Source organism: Zingiber officinale, unplaced genomic scaffold (genome assembly GCF_018446385.1).
Source record: "Zingiber officinale cultivar Zhangliang unplaced genomic scaffold, Zo_v1.1 ctg81, whole genome shotgun sequence".
NCBI lineage: Eukaryota > Viridiplantae > Streptophyta > Magnoliopsida > Zingiberales > Zingiberaceae > Zingiber > Zingiber officinale.
The window spans coordinates 23,221-45,107 of record NW_024589975.1 but is presented as its reverse complement, the minus strand read 5'-3'; the positions used below and the strand labels follow the sequence as shown (position 1 = coordinate 45,107).

General features: G+C 35.6%; 2 protein-coding genes across 2 annotated transcripts; both read left to right on the top strand.

Annotated features, from left to right (window-relative positions):
- Window positions 1-8,565: 8,565 nt before the first annotated feature.
- On the top strand, window positions 8,566-9,887 carry LOC122037791 (zinc finger MYM-type protein 1-like). The gene is made up of 2 exons (XM_042597241.1): window positions 8,566-9,117; window positions 9,201-9,887. Exons 1-2 carry the CDS (start codon window positions 8,566-8,568, stop codon window positions 9,885-9,887), a joined length of 1,239 nt encoding a protein of 412 aa, XP_042453175.1.
- A 202-nt stretch (window positions 9,888-10,089) lies between these two features.
- LOC122037790 lies at window positions 10,090-10,645 on the top strand. The gene has a single exon (XM_042597240.1). The coding sequence runs from the start codon at window positions 10,097-10,099 to the stop codon at window positions 10,643-10,645; it is 549 nt and encodes a 182-aa protein (XP_042453174.1). The 5' UTR covers window positions 10,090-10,096.
- Window positions 10,646-21,887: the final 11,242 nt, after the last annotated feature.

The window sequence follows — 21,887 nt, the reverse complement described above, 5'->3', positions numbered from 1 at the left end:
GCTTAACGTACCTTCAAAACGAACTTTAAAATGAGCAAAAAAAAAAATGAATTATAAAACAAGTCCGAAAATGAGCCCGAGCTTGTTTAGCGAGTTCTGCTTGTTAACTATGATAATCGAGCTAATAACAAGCCGAGCTCGAACTATTCGCGAGCTTGGTAATTCCCAAACGAGCTAAGCTCGAGCCTTATCATAAAAATTCGATTCGAGCTTGAGCCGAGCTCAAGTCCGAATATAACTTAAACGAGTTGAACTCGAGTTTAATACTATTCGATTCGTTTATATCCCTAGTTTGATGGCTCGTTAAGCCAAACGAGCTAGTAATAATATATATATATTATAATATATAGTATATTTATTTATTAAAAAATAAATAAATTTGAGTCTGGGCTCGAGCCCATAATTAAATATGGGGCTCAACTCTATAGACTTGAGTGAGCTTGAGTTGAGCCCGTATAAATCGAGCCGAGCTCCAGTTTGCTCGCCTTAGTGTTATGTAGGATAGAAATTTATAAATTATGAAAGATATTTTGTTTTATCACAACGATGTTTTATACAAAGAAGAAGATTAAATATCCAAATATTTTACACCCACTACTAAAACGAACGCTTACTAGAAACAACGGGCAAAAAATTATGGATGGCGAGACCTAAATAATCATTGGGCCAATTATTGGGCACGGTGTCGGTAGAAGATTATTAGGCCCAAATTAAAGTGCTATACTTGCTCAAACAATGAAAATTAGGAATATTAACTGAGTCTTGACTTATTTCATAAATAAAAAAAAGTATTTTATAGTTAATATATTTTTAAGAAAATGGTTTTTTTAATTCATTTTTGCTTAAAAACGCTTACATTTTCTATTGATGAAAAGGAATGTTTTTATCATACTTTCCCATTATAATAAACACTAAAAAAATATTAGAATTTTTTATATAAAAATATAAATATTTTAAAGCTTTTTTTAATATTTGGTGCAATATAAAGTGATGATGAATAAAAAAACATTTTAACGATATACATTTTTTTTAAAAAGAAAATAACCTTGTCGGTAGGTCTTTAATTTTATTTCTATCTATTTTTCACTCTTTGACTTTCTTTCTTGTAAATTGATTTGACAAAATATTTTACTTGATTAATATTAGTCTGATTTTAAAAAATTTTAAAATATTTTCCATAGATAAACATTTTCAAATTGGATTCGGAGTTTGCTTCAAACCGCTCACAGATGCTCAAGTTGTTTTGGGACGCCAAACTCCAAACCGCTCACAGATGCTCAAGTTGTTTTAGGACGCCCACGGGATTAGGTACTCATTTATTGCAAGTATTTAATAATCACTCATTTATTGTAAGTATTACTTATATGGTATTTTAATTGTATCATAAATATATATAATTAGATTCAAATTAGATGGCAAGTCCTTTATTATGCCTTAATCTCCAATATCATTTGGACCTAGGTCTCAGCCGCCAATATCCCCATGAATCGAAATATTCGATAACACATACGATCAGATGAGAGAGATGATTACGAGGTTTTCAAAGATAGTCTTCTAGGTATTTTCTTACGAATATATGATACTTGATGAATAGAAAGATAACTAATAGTTATTGGATCTGGTCCTCTCATCGGTGCATACGAGGATGATGGAGGTGTTGGTGCAGTTAGTATAATGGTCAAACTTAGATTTTGATTAATAACAAATGAATTAAAGTTAGATGTTATGTTATCTAACCTTATTACCAAGTGTGTAAAAATTGAAGAGTCTAGAGAATTTGATACCAGGTTAAAATCGAGTTAGGTTTGAGAACTTGATAACTGACAAGAAGTCCAGATAGATCAAAGGGTGACCCGGTATCTGACAAAAAATTTAACTAGATTTGCGAGACCTGACAGCTAGCCGAAGTCCGGTTGGATCTGCGAACCTTACAACTGGCGGGAAGACATGGTGCATTAAAAAAAGTTAAATGACTATAAATGGTAAGTGAGATAAATTACTGGAGGAGAGTGATCTAGTGAGGACGAGTCCTCCGTTGGGACTGTAGGCACTGGTCCAGTTTAGGTCTATTTTAGAAGCTTAAACTGAGATTATGACTAGATCTTGATCTTGATAAAACATGATCTATTTATAATATTATTTTATTATTGTGCTAACTTTGTTTTGTAAGGTATATTTTATTTTATGGATTAACTTTTTTTTATAGGGTTAAATGCAAAAATAGCCTAGGATAAATAGTGTTTGAGGCATCTCAGAGTTGTACGGAGGTGCCTTGGATCAGTGCTTGGAGGCGCTCTAGACTCATCGAAGGTGCCTGTTAGATATTTTTTTATATGGGTATATGGATCTTTTATGTTGAGATCCAACAATTGGGCTTAATTAGTCATATCGACAATAAGTCGATGACTCTAACCGGTGGAGCTCGGTATGACGATGTAGACCTTATCCCATTTATACTCTCGGCATCCCCTTTTGGTTATTGAAGTACCCCTTCATGTAAGAGGCATATCCTTCTTGGTATCATTGTTATCGACCTAATCTCGTCAGTTGTCGAGTTATCTCTTTGGATACCGACACAATCCTTTTGGGTAAACTTATCCATAAAGATAAGAGTATCAAGGTCGAGGTGAAGACTAAGCTTTCTTTCCTTAAGACGATATTGCCCCATCCAGGTGCTTACGGTTTATTGGCAATCGTCTCCCAAGATACAACGATTTGCATCTCGAAATAAGAGTACTCCAAATTTCGAGCTCTGTCGAACATTCAAAGCCTTGAAACTCTTAAGAAAGGAAAGGAATAATAGAATCGAAGAGGAGAATTCACAATTTGAGAATTTAGTGAGTTGAGTGGAAGGAATGAGATTTATTTTATAGGGATGATGAGTTTCTTCCAAGAGGTGAAAGGATATGGGATATGTCTTTTTCCTTAAACCTTTTCATTTAAATCTTTTCATTATAATTAATTTAATTTAATTGATTAATTTAATTAACTATTTATTTAATCTATTGTAAATATTAATTAACTAATTAATTAATATTACAATGATTAATTTCTTAATCAATTAATCAACAAAATTAGTTATAATTTTATACCCCTCAATGGTTCCATATACTCGAGTTAACGTTCATCCATGAATTCAATTCATATGCGAGTTATCAGACCAACCTTTCATTGACATTAATTTCTTATTCACTTGAGAAATTAATTTATGACGGTCTACTTGAGAAATAGCCGTGTTATCCTTATTGGACACCAAAACCAATTTATTGGTGCAAGGAGCACCAGATGATTGAACCTGAGTTTTGATTATGTCAAAGGATCCAAAGTTAAGCTATCTTATGATCTAACAAAGTTGATTGAGCTTGCATGAAAAGTCCTAAGTGTTTTTTAGACAAAATTTCTAGTGGATTCTAGGCAGGTGGAAAATTCTAGAGGATGGTAACCCTAGGTCCTAGGGGATGGTAACCCTAGGTGATGAAAAGTCCTAGCTGCGGTTAGGTAGGTGGAAAACCCTAGCGGCAGTAACACTAGGTCCTAGGGGAAGGTAACCCTAGGCGGAAAGTTTTGACAGGTCGAGCGCTTCTAGAAAAATCCTAGAGTCGGGGACTCTAGGTTAAAATCCTGGTGGTCGCGGACCAGGTGGAAGTCTAGAAGGGTCGTGGAGCGGACGTCCAGCACGAAGATCGGAAGCCTCGAGCGCTGAGTAAAAGTCTAGTCGATCTGGATGACCTATCTGGCAACAGGTAGCTTCTCCTGAGAGGAGTAGGTGAGGATGTGTTTCCCGAAGAGGGAACAGAGCGTCGGTTCGACCTAGAATTTCGACGAAACTCAAAGTCAGAACCGGATAGTCAGAAACTGTCAAATTTCATATTATATATATTATTTTTTGCCTGAACTAACTTTATTTTGCAGAAAATAAAGGGCTGGAAAAAATTGGTTTGGGTGTCCGAAATCCAAAAATTATCTGCAAGCTGATGTGGCGCGCGCCGATTGGCCGAACCATGTGGTCCAAGCACCCGAAGTGGTTCCAAGCGCCCGGAGCAGCCTATAAAAGCAGCCTTCAACCAGGAGCTTAACAACAACATTCCAAACAAAGTTCCGCTTCTTCGAGCTGCTCAGAAAATACCTCCTCAACGCTTGAAAGCTGCCCCGACAACGATTGTGCTAAGGATTCAACTCTCCAAATCGTCGGTATTGTTGTATTTCAAAGTTACTTGTACTTCAACTGTAAATCTTGTTATAACCTTCGATTAATTAGTGATTGTCCATCGAAAGCACTCTCACGTGCGGGCCTTAGAGTAAAAGTCGTCACAGGCTCCGAACCAAGTAAATCTTGACGTGCTTTCTCTTGTCTCTGTCTTTTCATTATTCCGTTGCGTTTGTACTTGATTGTTATAAAACGAGCGCTATTTAACCCCCCTCCCCCCCACTAGCACGCAACAATCCTACACAATTTTCCAACAATTCCCACATGAATGAAAATTATGCATAAGTTTCAAGTCTCAAACAAGAGTTTCATCGAAAGACTATTGCATTAGGAGAGGTAGCTTGTGGCTTTAAACCTTTCATAGTGGAATACGATCGAATTTACTTGACTGCCCAATGAACTATGTCTTGAATTGTTCAGTCATTGGTGTAAACTAAGACAATCATATCCACACAATAGCTCCCTATGCTTTTATCAGTTCTCTATCGTGTCTGTTTTGGCCATGGATAAAGCTTGGGATTCATAACTATTTCATTGAAGCGGCCCGTCTTCACACTTATATAGGTGATCTCCTATTAAGAGTATCATGCAATATCCTATTATATCTTTTACGATATAATATAGGAATCATTAATAACTTTTATTTATCCTTTACTCATTTTACATGTTACACCTTTTGTCTCTAGGAGTGAGTTGGAGTAATTACTCCTACGTGCCTTGAATCTTATAACTTAGTTGTCCCTTTTAAATCATGATCTTGGGATCTTCAGTCAACATAGTTGAGTTATCACTACTCGATTTAAATGTTGAGTTTTGGACTCATTCCCTTAGACATGCAGTATAATTGATTTCTTAGTATTTCAGCGGATCCACACAATTCTCTATATTTAATGGAGATTTTACCACTAGAGATCTACTACTTTTAATGATATTAAATCATTTTAAAATTTACCATTTTACACTAGTGTCTTTCTCATAATTTCTTAGATACCATAAGATATCACATATATTGGCACATTGATTAACCCCCACATTTATAGGCTTCATTAGAAGATTCGTGACCTTTCGATATCTTATAGAGATTTTTCATTTCTATCTCACCGATGCTTGTGGTTTATCGAGAGGACAATTTCTCCCATAATTTTCAGGATAAACTTAAAACTTATCAACATAGATTTACCATCTTCTCAAAGTTTAAGCCACCATTGTTGAATTGAGGTGAATGTGATATAGTCGATTATTGAATGTTGCTCTTCCTTAAGAAACATTCTTGAGCAATATCCTGCATTCTCTCTCTCAATCATCATGGATGATCTGCTTAGTTGATTTTTCTAACCATATTTCTAGTGTTTTATAAAACACTTTAAGGGCCTCAATCTTGCTTAAAAGCAAGTCTTCATAACTCCAATCTTCTGATTTCACCAAGTTAAAACTGCGGTTGTCTAATCAGGATGATGATCATGATTACACTTATTGTCAAAAAAGTGCTCAATCTAGAAAGTATGCATCACTTGGTCTTCTAATTTCACTAAGCTAGAGCTATAATTGTTTAATTGAAGTGTTGACCAAGATTGACTCAAGCGGTATGCATCCCTTGCTCAATCTCATCGAGCCAAACTTGTGGTCATCTGATCGGAGTGCTGATCAAGATTGTATTTACTCTTCAAGAGACACTTAATTCAAGAAGTATTCATCCTTTAGTCTTCTAATCTTATCGAGCCAAAGCTGCGGTCGTCTAATTGCAGTGCTGACCAAGATTGTATTACTCTTCGAGAGACATTTGACTCAAGAAGTATGCATCACTTAGTTTTCCAATCTTATCAAGCCAAAGCGGCGGTTGTCTAATTGGAGTGCTGACCAGGATTATATTATTCTTCGAGAGACATTTGATTCAAGAAGTATAGATCCCTTAGTCTTCCAATCTTATCAAGCCTCCGATTAGATTAGAGTGCTGACCAGGATTGTATTACTCTTCGAGATTTACTTGACTTAAGAAGAATACATCCCTTGGTCTTCTAATCTTATTGAGCCAAAGCTGCGGTCGTCTGATTGGAGTGCTGACTAAGATTGTATTACTTTTCGAAAGATATTCGACTCGAGAAGTATGCATCCCTTGGTCTTCCAATCTTATCGAGCTATAGCTATAGTCATTTGATTGGAGTGCTGACCATGATTGCATTTATTCTTCGTAAGGCACTTGACTCAATCCTTAGTCACTTGCAACACATGTAATGCAATCCTTCTAACTCATCTATTTTAACCTCCACTTAGGTCTTATTGAGTTAGACTCAAGTAGAGTTTTTTTACTAAGTGAGCTTGATCTTTTATCTAAAGACTTTCATTATCCCTCTTTTTGGATAATTTAAACTTACTATCTTTACTTTTGTGACTTTAGTCAAATGACCCTCACAAAGCCTTGACCATCGTTGTTACATTATACCCATGGTATAATTTTATTGTCTATCCTTTTAAGGTATAGTTCTCACATAAGAAAATTTTATTCTTCCTTGCGAGTAACCTCACATTACTTGAGGTTCACTTTTAGATACGATAGAACATCTTTTGATAGTAACCTTAAAAGATACATTTTATTCAAGTAATACAGTGTCTTTTACTGGTATCGCTTGAAGACGATTAAGGAGAATTTCTCCAATTTCTCTCCAGTATGAGTGGGACCTATGGTCATCATAACCGCCAATATCATTTTACGATTGTTAGATATTTTTATATATGAGTATATGGATCTTTGATGTTGAGATCTAATAGTTGGTCCTGATTAGTCATCTTAATGATGAGTCGATGACTCTAACCAGTGAAGCTTGGTATGGCAATGTGGACCTTGTCCCATTTATACTCTCGACATTCCCTTTTGGTTATCGAAATACACCTTCAGGTAAGAGACATACTCTTTTAGGTATCGTCGTTACTGACCTAATCTTATTGGTTGTCGAGTTATACCTTCAGATACGGACACAACCATTTTGGGTAAACTTATCCATAAAGATAAGAGTATTATATATGGTCGAGGTGAAAGCTAGGTCGTTTTCCCATAAGACGATATTGCTCTGCTCATGTGCTTACGGTTTATTGGTAATCGTCTCCTAAGATACAACGACTCGCGCCTCGAAATAGGAGCACTTCAAATTTGGAGTTCTATTAAGCTTTGAAGCATTGAAACTCATAAGAGAGAAGAGAGAGAAGAAAACCTAGGAGGAGAATTCATAATTTAAGAATTTATGAGTTGAGTGGAAGGAATGAGATTTATTTTATAGGGATGAAGGATTTCTTCCAAGAGAAGAAAAGTTTCTTCTAAGAGATGAAAGGATATAGGCACTGGCGGAGGCAGGGGGGCGCGAGGGGGTGCGGAAGCACCCCCTTGCTTCTGAAGAAAAAAAAATAATTATTATTAAAAAATTAAGGGCATAATTATAATTGTTTAAAATCATTGGACTTTTTCACAAAAATGCCATTAAAAACCCCTTTTTCCCTTTTCTTGTTTCGATCTTTCTCTACCACAGTAAAAATCTTTTTTCTGCCCCAGCACAGTTTCGTTTTCTTTTTCATCAGCCGCCGAACCCTTTTATTTCCAAACTAATTTTTTCTAATTTCTTCTTTAAACCAAAAACCTTAATCGCATTAAGAGATCTCATTATTTCCCCCTCTCCAATCTCCTCAAACCGTTGCCCTCATCTTTATCGTCTCTTCACTTCGTCGACGCCTCACACCAGTGACGCCACTACTGTTCACGATTAGCCTATTCCGTCGACGTCGCTGCCAGCCTGCCACTATCGACGCCGCTGCCATTGTGCTCCGCTGGTGATTCTCCACAACAAGTAAAATCTCTTCAATTTTAGGTGAATCTTGTTCCTTATTTCATCTAATTTCTAATTTCATGATTTATACTTAGTAATACATTAATTGTTATGTTGATTGCATAAATTAATAATTTTGAGAAATTGACATAGGTTATGGAGAAATTTTTAAAACGAAGTATTGAGTCTTCTAAGAATTCTATGGAAGAAAATAGTAAGAAAAAATATTCTCGTGTTGAATTCAACCCGGATGATGTTGTTAGTGACCCAAGGCTACGCAAACCAATTAATGAATTTGATATTTCTATTAGAGATCAGATTCGAAGAGAATATTTGATTAGAGGACCTTGTCAACCATTTGGTCATAGTTATCCCCAAAGACAATTTGGTAAAGAGCATAGAAGTTTCCAAGTTGCTTGGTTTAAAAAATTTTCATGGTTAGAGTACAGCATATCAAAAGATGCAGCTTTTTGTTTTTGGTGTTATCTCTTTAAAAATTCTCATAGAGGATGTCGAGTTGGAGATGAGGCATTTACTAATTCAGGGATGACTAATTGGAGAAAAGCAATGGAAGTATTTAATACGCATGTTGGTGGTGTAGCTAGTGCTCACAATGATGCGAGAACACAACTTGAGGCTTTTAAAAATCAACGACAAAGTGTGTCACATTTGCTACAAGCACAGGGGCGTGAAATGGAGGTTGCATATCACACTCGATTAACGGAAACTTTAGATGTTACACGCTTTCTTTTGAAACAAGGTTTGCCTTTCCGTGGACATGACGAGTCATTGAATTCTTCAAATAAAGGTAACTTTCTTGAATTGATTGAGTGGTATACCCAAAGAAATGATGAGGTTGCCAAGACCATGAATGAAAATGCCCCTGGAAACAATCAAATGAAGTCTCCAACAGTTCAAAAGGATTTAACACGGGCTTGTGCTGCTGAAGTCACAAATGTCATTCTTAATGATATAAAAGACAATATATTTTCTCTTATGGTTGATGAGTGTCGAGATATTTCAATCAAAGAACAAATGGGAGTTGTTTTAAGATACGTGAACAGACATGGATGTGTTATTGAAAGATTTCTTGCTATTGTACATGTGTCTGACACTTCTGCTATTTCTTTAAAGAAGGCTATTGATGAATTGTTTGCAAAACATAAGTTGTCATTATCAAGATTGAGAGGTCAAGATACGATGGAGCTTCAAATATGCGAGGTGAGTATAATGGATTGAAGGCTCTTATATTGAAGGAAAATTCATCTGCAAGATATGTCCATTGTTTTGCTCACCAACTTCAACTAGTTGTTGTTGCAGTTGCTAAAAGCAATCGAATTGTGAGTGATTTCTTCCAATATGTTACTATGATTGTGAATATTATTGGTGCTTCATGCAAAAGAAAAGATAAGTTTAGACAACTTGAACATGATAGACTTGTAGAATGTTTGGAGAAAGGTGATATTGTTAGTGGCAAAGGAAAAAATCAGGAAATCAGTTTAAAACGACCAGGGGATACTCGTTGGGGTTCACATTACATGACTATTATCCGTTTGATGTCTACGTGGACTTCTGTTTTACAAGTGCTTGAAAATGTGTATGATGATGGTACTAATGATGATAATAGTGGTATCGCCACCAGTTTAATTGATAAGATGGAGAATTATGAATTTGTGTTTGTGATGCATTTGATGAAATCTTTATTCGGAATCACAAATGAGTTGTCACTTGCCTTACAACAAAAGGATCAAAACATTGTACTGGCTGTCAGTTTGATCAAGACAATGAAAGTTCGATTACAAAAATTGAGAGAGGAAGGATGGGAGAATTTTTGGACGTCGTCAACAAATTTTGTAGTAACCACATGATTCCAGTACCGAATATGGAAGAAAATATGAGAACTCGTGGTCGCAGCAGACGTAATGGACAAATGATTACTAATTTTCATCACTATCGTGTTGAAATTTTTTATCAGGTATTATTTTTAAATATTTTTTTGAATTTTAATTTTCTAATAATGTTTTTTATTCATTTTTTACTGTTATAATATTAGGTTCTTGATATGATGGTTCAAGAGATGAGTAATCGGTTTTCAGAATCAAGTACGGAGGTACTTACTTGCATTGCTTGCTTAGATCCAAAGGACTCTTTTTCTCAATTTGATATTGGTAAGCTACTCCACCTTGCTGAACTTTATCCGGAGGACTTTTCATTGACTGATCGTGCAATACTTGAGGACCAACTTGAGACTTACATTCAAAATGTACGAGGTGAATTTTCTATGATTGAAGATTTGGGAAGTCTTGCTAAAAAGATGGTTGAAACGGGGAAGAATACAATTTTTCCATTGGCATATTGTTTGATCGAGTTAGCATTAGTTTTACCAGTTGCAACTGCTTCTGTTGAAAGAGTTTTTTCTGCGATGAAAATTATCAAGACTGATTTGCGTAATAGGATGGGGGATGAGTGGATGAATGACAGTTTGGTAGTATACATCGAGAAGGACATTTTTGCTACAATTGAAAATGAACAAATTTTACAGCATTTTCAACAGATGAGCACTCGTAGGATCCAGTTGCCTCCTCTTGTTTGTATGTCTAGATCGATCTGGTGGTTCAAGTATTAAAAAATAATTACTTTATTGGTATGCACATATTTTTATATCTGTATCATTATCTTTTAATATATTTAAGGATTTCTCCCAAGAGAAGAAAAGTTTCTTCCAAGAGATGAAAGAATATAAGATGTATATTTTCCCTTAAACCTTTTTCACTTAAACCTTTTCATTATAATTAATTTAATTTAATTGATTAATTTAATTAACTATTTACTTAATCTATTATAAATTAATTAATCAATTAATTGATATCACCATGATTAATTTTTAATTAATCAATCAATTAATCAACGAAATTAATTATAATTTCATACCTTTCAATGGTTCCACGTACTCAGTTAGCATTCATCCATGAATCCAACTCGTATACGAGTCAAACTTTCATCCAATCATATCAGACCAATCCTTCACATTAATTTCTCATTCACTCAAGAAATTAAATTACGACGGCCTACTCTCGCAATAGTCGTCTTATCCGTATTAGTCACCAAAACCAATTTTCCAACAGTGCCCTCGAGGAGATAAAATTGGCAGATAAGACTTCGTGGCGTGGAGGTGCCCTAGAGGCGTTAGAGGTGACTCGAAGGCGTATTGGAGGCGCCTCAGAGTACTTGGACTTACCCTTGCGTATATAAAAACCAAAGTTGGCGAAGGTTATCGAGTCTGAAGGTTTGGGGATCATATTCAAGGTTGAAGGCGCCACGAATAGGGTTGGAGGTGCCCTCAACGCTCTATAAAAGAAGTGTTCGACTAGTAAAACAACACCAATTAATTTTATGAAGCTTCCAAGATCCTTTTGATGCTCTGACCACATCTATCATGTTGCGGCTGCCCTACTGCTCCGCGACATCTGACTGTTGCCAGTAAACCGATACCAACACACTAGTTTGACCAACTTCAATTCTTTTAAGTGTTAGTAACAAATTTTTATATATTGTGTATTTTCTTTATTTACAAAAGAAAGATGTAGGATTATTACAATTTTTCTTTAATGACAATATAAAAATGTCAATAAAAATCCTATTTTAATGACATTTATATATGTCCTGTTATTATCATAATAAGGACATATTTAAATGTTACCTAAACTCATTTATTTTGACATTTATAAGTGTCCTATAAATTTTTATAAGGACAGTAAAAGTTGTCAATAATCATAATTTATAAGATCATTTTAAAATGTCACCTTAAATAAGCTATAATGACATTAATAATTGTCATTTATAATAATTTATAAAGACATTAAAAATTGTCACTACAAGAATAATTATTTAGAATATATAACCTGAATTCAAAATTTATACATCATCACAATACATCCATCATTTAGAATAAAATACAATTAAAAGTGCTAATATGAAATTTTTATTCATCTAACACTTAGTCAAATTAAAAATTACAATACTAATGATAAGTCATTTACATCCAAAACTAACTACACACTACACTCAAACTATTAAATTTTAGACTAACAAAGTCTTGTGAAATAAAAACACAATTAGTTGGACCATTTTCAACCATCATATTGAAAGCAAAATCCATGTACATGCCATCTACAAATACAATGCATATATTTGTATTAGAGAAATAAAACAATGAAAATAAAAAAGATAATAAAATAATTCAAAACATTGGATATCATACCAAATGAGAAAAATGCAAAGTATGTCCACCTAATAATAGTCTTTGTTCACTGTTAACTGTAAATACATTTCATATTTGTTTAAAATTATAATACCACAATAAATATAATAAATTAATAATATTTCAATGAAAGGTTAAAAGCATACCAAATGATATGGCCAAGCTATCATTCCTCCAAGTGTATCCTCAAACCTCTGTAAAAAATCATAAGGTCTAATTAAACTCTCTTCTGGTTCTAGGACAACTTGTACTTGTACTTCACACCAATTTGGTCCTAGTGTCTGTCTTCCTACTGTAGTATTTGGATCCATGCTATGAAGCACTCCTTTTGCCACAATTTTGTTGAATCAAATAAACTTTTGATCAAGATAGAACATCCAATCTACATGAAAGTGCGAAAGAGGATAAAAGTCTCAAGATGTGTGGAATATATAATAATAAAAAAAGAAATTAAACAACTCTTACCGTAAAGATGGGGAGAAGGAATAGAAGTTTGTGGATTACTACTTGATGATGTGTGTTGACTATTATTGCAATTTGAAATAGGATTTTGGTTTGCTTGATCGAAATCTTTGCTTCTAACATTACAATATGTTGGCCTTGCTTTTAACTTGTTCATCCATTTTTTCTAATTTTGTCTTCTGTTCCATCACTAGTCGATTGCATGTGCCACGACTAGGAACTTCTCCCCATAAATCAGATGGACTAACACCATCACCAAGCATATGTACTCAGCCAGGTCTACCTGGTCCGATAATTTGAGCAAATATATCATTTTGACTCACTAGATCATTAGAATCTTCGGGAAGTTGATTTGCTAGTTCATTCATTGCAACCTTTACAAACATATGACATGTTGATACTTATTTAACACATAATGATAATTAAAACAAAGCACTTTAAATTAATAAATTGAAGAGTATAAAGTAGTTTACCAATTTTTCTGCTACAACATTACTTGAGGGACTTCCATTGGCATGAGTAAAGCAAGCCTGAAATAATTCGACTCGTGTTGGAGGGTGCCCCTTTTCTTTTTCCTAAAAATATATTTAGTTATTAGTTTCTACATTCAAATGCACATAGAATTATAACACGAATAAGAAGAATTACCAATTTGTGTTGCACTTGAGCAAAAGATGTCCTTCCAGTAGTTTGATTCATTATCTTTTGTTTTCTAGCCGCTTTATTTTTTTCACTCCTTTCCTAATATATTAATTACACTCAATAAACAATATTAAAGTCTACATAACATTTGAATCAAATTATTAATCTAAATAAAAACATATTGTCTACCTTTGATTTTTCTGTGTTTCAAAATGCAACTAGTCTCATATATTGTTCTGCATGAGCTCTTTCATCTCTCTGTTATAACAGAACTTGAATTGATAACTCTGGATCATAGTACTTTTTTTTTAGTTCAGATTTTCAGTTTCTCCATTTTTTTGCTATTGATCGTAGTGTCTAATTTTCAGTTCCTGGAGGAAGGTCGTATTTTTCCTTCAAAAAAATAGACAAATTATCTTTGCATAAATTAAAAGTCTTAAACATGAAAATTACGCAAAAGTAATTTAGTTACCTTTATAACATTTAACATGTTTTTTTTATCCGTTGACATTTTATGCCAATCTTCCATATCAATTGGACAATAGTTACCATTTCTTGCCAAAGAACCCAAGAAATCAGTAAATTTATTTCTTTTTGTTCCTATAGGGCGTCCCATATCATCACATGAAATCTTAATGCGTGATAGTGTGCTAGGTCGACCTCAAATTTCTTTCATAAATGTGGGACCTCTTTTTTTCCTATTAATATTACGAAGTCCACTTTCACTATCTGTACACAAAAAAATATATAAGACATAATAAAAATAATATAATAAATTATTATATTGTTCATATATGTTACCTTCATTAGATTTTTCATTCATATCAACATTTTGATCTGGAACTAAAGTCATGTTTTCAACATATGGGATATTATCTTGCACATCGACATGAAGTTGATTTGAAAGTGTATCTCTTTGGTTATTCAACGTACCTTGTATATTTTGACTATCGGTGAAAGTATTGATTCCAATAAAAATATAAAAATAAGAATTAAATTCAAATAGGTAATAAATTTGTGATGCATAAAATGAGATATTACCTTGCTCAATTGAATGTTGATTAGTGTAATTTGTACTTATAGTTGGTGGTTGCATATTTACCTCAGGTTGAAGTATAAAATGAGATTTCCTCTTACTTCGACGCTTAGGATCCATTCGTACTACAAACAATAGTTAATTACAAATTTTAGATAATAAATCATTCAAAGGAAAAAAAAAGAAAGAATGCATCTACTATCAGAGAGAGTACCTCTTTTCCTAGATAAGTCATCAATTTTATGTCCATATAAATTGTCTAGATTATAGAAACAAGAAAGATCCATAATCAGTTGTATAATAGAGTTGCATAACTAGTTAAATTTGAGGGAAAAAATATATCACAAGTAGCATGGTATAATTATGAGAAGTTTTAATTAAACAATGATGCTATAGTTATTTTAAAGTTGAGCATCAAACACAATTAAATACTTTCTTAGATATTCAGTCAAGTCATAAATTCAAGAAGATCTTATATATCAAAATTTCTATAGCTATTAATAACTTAAATAGAAACTTTGCATGCAAGTATGTTGTCACTACTCGGCGAGGCAGCAACGCACAGTTGTTCGTCGGGCAGTGATGCGTTCATGACCGCTACCATGCCTAGCAACAACGTGGTTGCACTCGAATCGACCGCACGCCAAGTAGCGACTCGTTGCCTGGCGAAGCAATGGTCGCTTCGTATGAGACCGCTCGTGAACCTGCCACACGAGAAGCGCCTGCTCGTTGCCTGGCAAGGCAATGGCTGCCTCATGAGCTGCTGACGCTTGTTCCTTTGCTGCCATCTTTCAAGCGGCTGACGCTCTGTGCCTCCTCGTCGGCGAGGGAATATTTTCTTTTTTGGTGAAGAAGAAATAAATTGTTGAAGTTACCTTTCCGTAAAGAAATCCTTGATTGCTGCAGAGAGAAAGGAGACGACGCTGCGATCTGGAGAGGAAGGAAGCAACGCTGCAGTGTAGGGAGGAAGAAGACGGCGTGCAGAGAAGGAGACAACGTATTAATGATTTAGGGTAAAAAAAATCAACTCTTATAAAATTAATATGCTTATTAATTTATAAGTATAATGACATTTATAAAATTTGTCACTATAAAAGGTCTAATTAGATATTTTATTTTTAAAGTCAATCTGTTTTAATAAGTGTCATTAAAATATATCTATAATTACATTTTTAAATAAATGTCATTAAGAAAATGTCACAATAGGATTTTTTTCTTGTAGTATACACATGATTCATACTTCTCTCATGTATCTTGATCCTAATAAGAGGAGCATACGATCTTTGCTTTATGGAGATGTTCTTTTGTCAACATATAAACTCTAAGAAGGTAAAGAAAAAATTTCTTCCCGATTCTTCAACTCCACCGACTTTAATCCTTTGTTTTTTCATATTCTTCCTTGAGTATAATACGTCAAATAAATATTAATATTAAATTGAGTATCGGGGTCATCTATTTGGACTCCCTGGCACCCATCTTACCTGATTTTTGAAGTGCATCTCATGTCCACTACCCTCCCATCGACGACCTTCGACGAGCATGTGCATCAGAGTGTTCATTGATGGGTAACTTGATCCTCCACTGTATAGCCTGTATTTGACCAGAACCTATGATATATATGAAAAAATAAATCATATATATAAGCTACTTTTACAAACGGTAAATTCATGCCAACCCATTTGTGCCTCGTAGTAGGAAGAGTATAATTAATTAATTAATTTGGAGATGCATGTGCACACTCAAGCTGTCAAGCAAGGCAACTATCATTAATGAAATAATAGCCACCATTAATTGGCACAATTAGTATTTAGTTATTTACATAGTATTTGTTCTAAGTCATGAGATCAATTCTTAATAAGTGTAAAATGACTAGTTAGATGTGTAACCTCTCTCATGAAAAATATCACTGAGTCCGGATAAATATCTCCCATGATTTACTTATCTGAATTTTACTGTGGGGCCGACGATACTAGATCGCTTGAAGTGAACGATATATATCCTAAAGGTAAAATCTTATTGACATAATCGAGAACTTAAAAAAAAAATTAAAAAAAAAAAGAGGTCCGCATAGGCATATATATATAGTCAAACCTAAGTTTTGATGTTAACAAAAAATTTTAAGTTAAGTTTCATTGTGATCTAACAAGACTGACTAAGTATGCAGATAATTCAACTAGAAAATCCTAGTAGGTCAAGTTGACTAGATGTTAGGCAAAACAAAAGTTGTAGTGGATACTAGGCAAAGGGAAAGTCTACTTGCAGCTAGGCAAAGAAGTCTTGGTCAGTGGCACTGGGCAGAAAAACTTGACAGATCGAGTACACTAGGAGGGAAGTCTTAGACAAGTTTGGAGGACTGGACGTCTAGCACATCGATGGGTCTGGAGGACTGAACATCAAGAGCAAGCCCTCAGGGTTAGAGGATCGGATGTCAAGCACAAAGTTTAAATAGGTCTGGAGGACCAGATGTTTGGCAAATCAGGTAAACCCTCCTGAGAGAAGTAGGTGAGGACGCATTTCCTCGAAGGGAATAGTAAATGTTGGTTCGACTTAGGGTTTCAGCGAAATCCAAAAGTCAGAATCGGACAATCCTGAGAATGTTGAATTGCTTATATTTTATATTATGTTTGTTTTGCTAAATTTGTGATGTAGAAAATGAAAATTGAAAGTTGGCCGGAAAAAGACCATCTAGGCGCCTAGAGTGGACTCAAGTGACCGGAGGTCTGGGCGCCCCAATTGGGTCCAGGCATCTGGTTAGACCTGAATCCAGCCATGCGTGTAGCTAAGTTGACACACTCCAATTGGCTAGTGCATGTCAGCTTCCAGGTGCCTGGGAAGGATCTAGGTAACTGAGAAGGGATATAGACGACTTGCATAAAGCTTCACCCTGGTACAACCACTTCAGCGGTCTAAGCGCCCGGGAGTGGTCTTGGCGCCTAGAGTTGGATAATTCAGTGACAAAGGTTGATCAAATAGGCCTCGATGGAGGAACCTGGAGTTGGTCTAGGTGCTTGGAATAGGCTATAAAAAGGACCTTTGACTAGGAGCTCAAATTTACAATAATCTAAGCTCAAACATCATTTGTATTGCTCTAGAAATGACTACGACATTGTAATACTGCTCTGACAACAACATTCAAGTCTACACTTTGCTTAAAGTTGTCGGTATATTTAATTTGGGCTATTTCTTTTATTGTAATTAGATTTTTTTGTACTTATCAAATCATTAGTAAATTGCTTAACGAAAGTGATTAATGATCGTAGACTTTAGACTAGCAGTACGGGTTGTGAACCAAGTAAAACAAAGTTTGTTAGCATTGTGCTTGTATTCTTTATTTCTGCTACATACTCTCTCGAATTTTTGAAAAACATGAAAAAACTAAACGGGTTATTCATCCCCTCTAGCGTTTCTTCAATTACACACACACACACACAAGAATGACACATCCTTAGATGAGTGACATTCGACAGGGGCACATGATACAATCAGAATCTACTTTTTTTAATCTCTTTCTTATCTGCATGCAACAACTTTTCTCTCTTTCTTCTTAAATTAAAATAAAATTTCTCTTCTCTCTCCTTTGATTGCACGTAACAATCACTACGGTGTTGATTTTTAAAAACCAACACCACAACTTAAATACACCAGTCATCGCTATAGTGTTGGTTTTAATTAAGATCAACACCCAACACATTTGGTGCTATTTTTAAAGACTAGTGTTGGTGCTGATTTTTAAAAAACCAGCACCACATTGTTACTGATTTTTAAAAAATAACACCACCGTTGTGCTATTTTTAAAAAAACACCTTGGTGTATTGGTGCTAATTTTTAAAAACCAGTAATGATGCATAGAGAGAGCACCAAGGTATTTTTTAAAAACCAGTACTAAGGTGGTGTCGACCTTTAAAAATCAGCACTTGGTGTTGATGCTAGTCTTTAAAGACCACAACAAAATTAGTGTTGATCTTTAAAAACCAGCACCACAGTGGTGGCTAGTGTATTTCAGCTGTGGTGCTGATTTTTAAAACTCAGTGTTATATTGGTTGTTACATGTAATCAAAGAGAGAGAAAAGAGAATTTTATTTTAATTTAAGAGGATTGAGAGAAAAGTTATTGCATGCAGATGAGAGGAATTAAAAAAAATTGGGTTTTAGCCACGTCAGGTGCCCACATTGGATGTCGCCCACGCTAGCTCACATAAGAGTATGCAGGATATCATTTCCCTCACATATATATATATACATGAGAGAGGGGGATGAATCACGTGATTTTTAAACTAGAGTCTTTTTAAAAATTAAAAACAAAGTGAGAAAAAGAAAATGAAGACACAATTGGTCTCATACTCCAATACCTATGATTCTTCAGACCGTATCGATGGGCAATATACTAAAAACCTCTTTTGGAATCGCTAGAAGAGTAAATCGAATACGGCAGTAAACTAAGGACAAGTGTAACAACCTACACTTTCTTTTATGCAGTAATTAAAATCTTAATTGAAAATTTTGTACCCAACACATGAAGATTATCGAATCGAGTTCGATGTTGGATGACTTCTCAGTAGTAGTAGGGCATAGCAGCTATTGGTGCAGTTTGAACTAACTATCTAACTCAGGTTTTGATGAATGACAACTGAGTTAAGTTAGGTGGTTTGTGATCTAATTACATTACCAAGTGTGTAAGAATTGACAAGTCCAACGGACCGGATACCAGGCTAAAATCTAGTAAGATCCGCAGGACCGAATAGCTATTACGAAGTCCAGATAGGTCAACAAGCTGATCAAATATCTGACAGGAAGTCCAGTTGGATCCATGGGATCGGACAATCGACAGAAATCCAGTTGTGTCTGCAGACCGGACAACTGGCATGAAGACTTGGTAAGTCAAAAGACTAGTCAAACCAACTGTAAGATGGTAAGTAAAGGTATGCCATTGGAGGAGAGTGACTTTATAAGAACATGTCCTAGTTAAGGGACAATAGGCGTCGATCCAGGTTTGGTCCATTTTAGATCCCTAATCTAAGACCTTGACTAGTTCCTGGTCCTGAGAGGATAGGAACTAATTATTACTTCTTATTTTTCACTGTGCTAACTTTATTTTGCAGGTTAGATGTTTTAGTTTTGGAGTAACACAACTTGTGGGGCAAAAGGAGCAAAAAGCCTTCAGATGAACAGTACCCAATGGTACCTTTAATGGCTATGGAAGATGTCTTCGCACTATTCATGGAAGGTGCCTTTAATGGCTTGAAGGCGCCTTCCACAAGATAGAATTCAGACCTCGTCGTGGATAGAAGCTGAGCTATTTGGGATTAGATTTCTCGGGTTGGAGGCGCCTTCAATGGCTATGGAAGGTGCCTTCCAAGCTCTTTTTATGGATGCTCGCCCAAAGCTTCAAACGCAACACTCATATGAGCTTCTAGCATCCAAACGACTTTCCGATTGCTCGAGCTCCTACTATAACTCTGCTGTGAAGCTGCTTCGCCCAACTACTACTCCGAGGATTTTCTATCGCGGTCGGCAGACCAACACATGAGCTCTCTCACATCTAAGTGTTGCTAACGGAATTATTTCCTTGTACTTAATTATTGCAAAAGAACAAGTGCAGTGTGTTGCACTTATTCTAACTTTCCTTGTAGTCGATCTCCTTTTTCGGAGATATCGGAAGAGATATTTTAGTGGAATATCCATCGATAGGTCCGCATGACCTGATTCTTCGAGTAGGAGTCGCCAAAGGCTCTGAACCAAGTAAACCGCTTGTGTTGGTATGGTTTTGTTGCTTATTCTTCGTTACATTCATACTTTGATTTGAAAACTGAAAAGACCGATTTTTGAAAACCATGTGATTCAGCCCCCTCTCACGTGCGACCCAATCCAACAACAACGTTGCAACACAACGGAAGGATGAAGTCAGAGCAGTCGGAGTCTTTAAAGATCGTGTATATAAGTTGTGTATTGAGCCCTAGTCAAATTTGCCTTATATAGAACATTGGAGGTGCTTCCAATGCTACTCAAGGCGCCTCCAACCTCAAATTTTATCCCTGAAGGTTCGACCTCTTATCGTCGATGAAGCCTTCGCCATTATCCACTCGAGGGTGCCTCCTGTTGGGATGTATACTATAAGCCTATCTTTTGTATGAACAGCTGTTTTGAAATATTTTGAAATGAGAATCACTTTGGTCAAATGTTTGCATTTTATATTTATATATATGTCAATGTAGTTATCTATTTAATTTATATTGTAGATAACATGGTGTGTGGTGTCACACAAAAGATCATGTTATCAGTTCCTTATAATTAAATTATAAATAGTAACTCACAATCAAGATGGATTGGGACAAACCATTGGAACAGTTGTAGTATAATTTGGTATTAGTCTATCTTGACTATAAAATTACACTAGTACACTATGTGTGTATTGAGCAGGACAGTTTGAGGTTGTTCAATTTGCACTGACTACATAAAAGAATAGAACCTTTGTTATTATGGGTGTGTGTCCTCTTAATCCCGATATAATAACAAGCACACATACTTAGTATTTATTTCTTTAATTTATCAATGGGTGAGATTTATTCGTTAAATCAATAGGTCCGATGAGTTGGGAGATAGTATTATTTGTATGATGTGTTGTTGATTATAGAAGGAATTTATGTCCTAATTATTTAGGCTGATGATGTCCCCTTGAGGAGCTCATAAGGATTATCATTGCAGCACCCTCGCCCCCAGGGCCCCCACCGACCGGACCCACGGTCATTGTGAGGGAGGTAAATCGCAGCACCCGAGCTAACATGGGACGGACCGGGTGGGATACAGGGATAGGGGATTTATTCCCCCGTTGCCACTGAGTTTCGACCCAGCGGCCTCATTGCAGCAACCTCTGCCCCATGCCATCTCGGATGACCCACGGGTGGACTTAGGTGCAGGTGGACTTAGTCCGGCATGATAATAAAGTTGAGTGGTACTACTCTTGAAATTAGATGTTAATTAATTGAGTTGTCAGTAACTTATTTAATTAACAGACATACGATATCTTAAACACAGGGAGATTAATGTACTCATGATAAGGAGTCTATATTGTAATATGGGATTGATGTGGTAGTTAAATAATAACTCTTTAGTGGTATGAGTTATTATTGATGGACTTGGATTGAGTGTTCGGGCCGAACACAGGAAGCACAAGATCATCAGGAGGCCTAAACCAATTCCTCCTCTAGGTCCCTGTTGTAGCCTCTATATAAAGTCTCGCATCCACCCATCCATGTAGGTTTTGTTTTTTGGTTTTCTTCACTTCTTTCCTAGGGTCAGCGCTAACTCCTTTTTTCCTAGGGCTGACGCCAACTCCTTCTTTCCTAGGGTCGACGCCAACTCCCCCTTTCCTAGGGTTGGCGCCACCTCCTCCACCTTGCTAGGGCCGACACCTCGTCCACCTTGCTAGGGGATGGCAACTCTTGCTTATCTTCCTTGGTGGTCGGCGGTT

Coding starts and splice junctions, on each gene's coding strand:
- LOC122037791 (XM_042597241.1), top strand. CDS start 8,566: ATGACTAATTGGAGAAAAGCAATGGAAGTATTTAATACGCATGTTGGT. Junction 9,118..9,200: donor TTGAAAGATTTCTTGCTATT/GTACATGTGTCT, acceptor GTCATTATCAAG/ATTGAGAGGTCAAGATACGA.
- LOC122037790 (XM_042597240.1), top strand. CDS start 10,097: ATGAGTAATCGGTTTTCAGAATCAAGTACGGAGGTACTTACTTGCATT.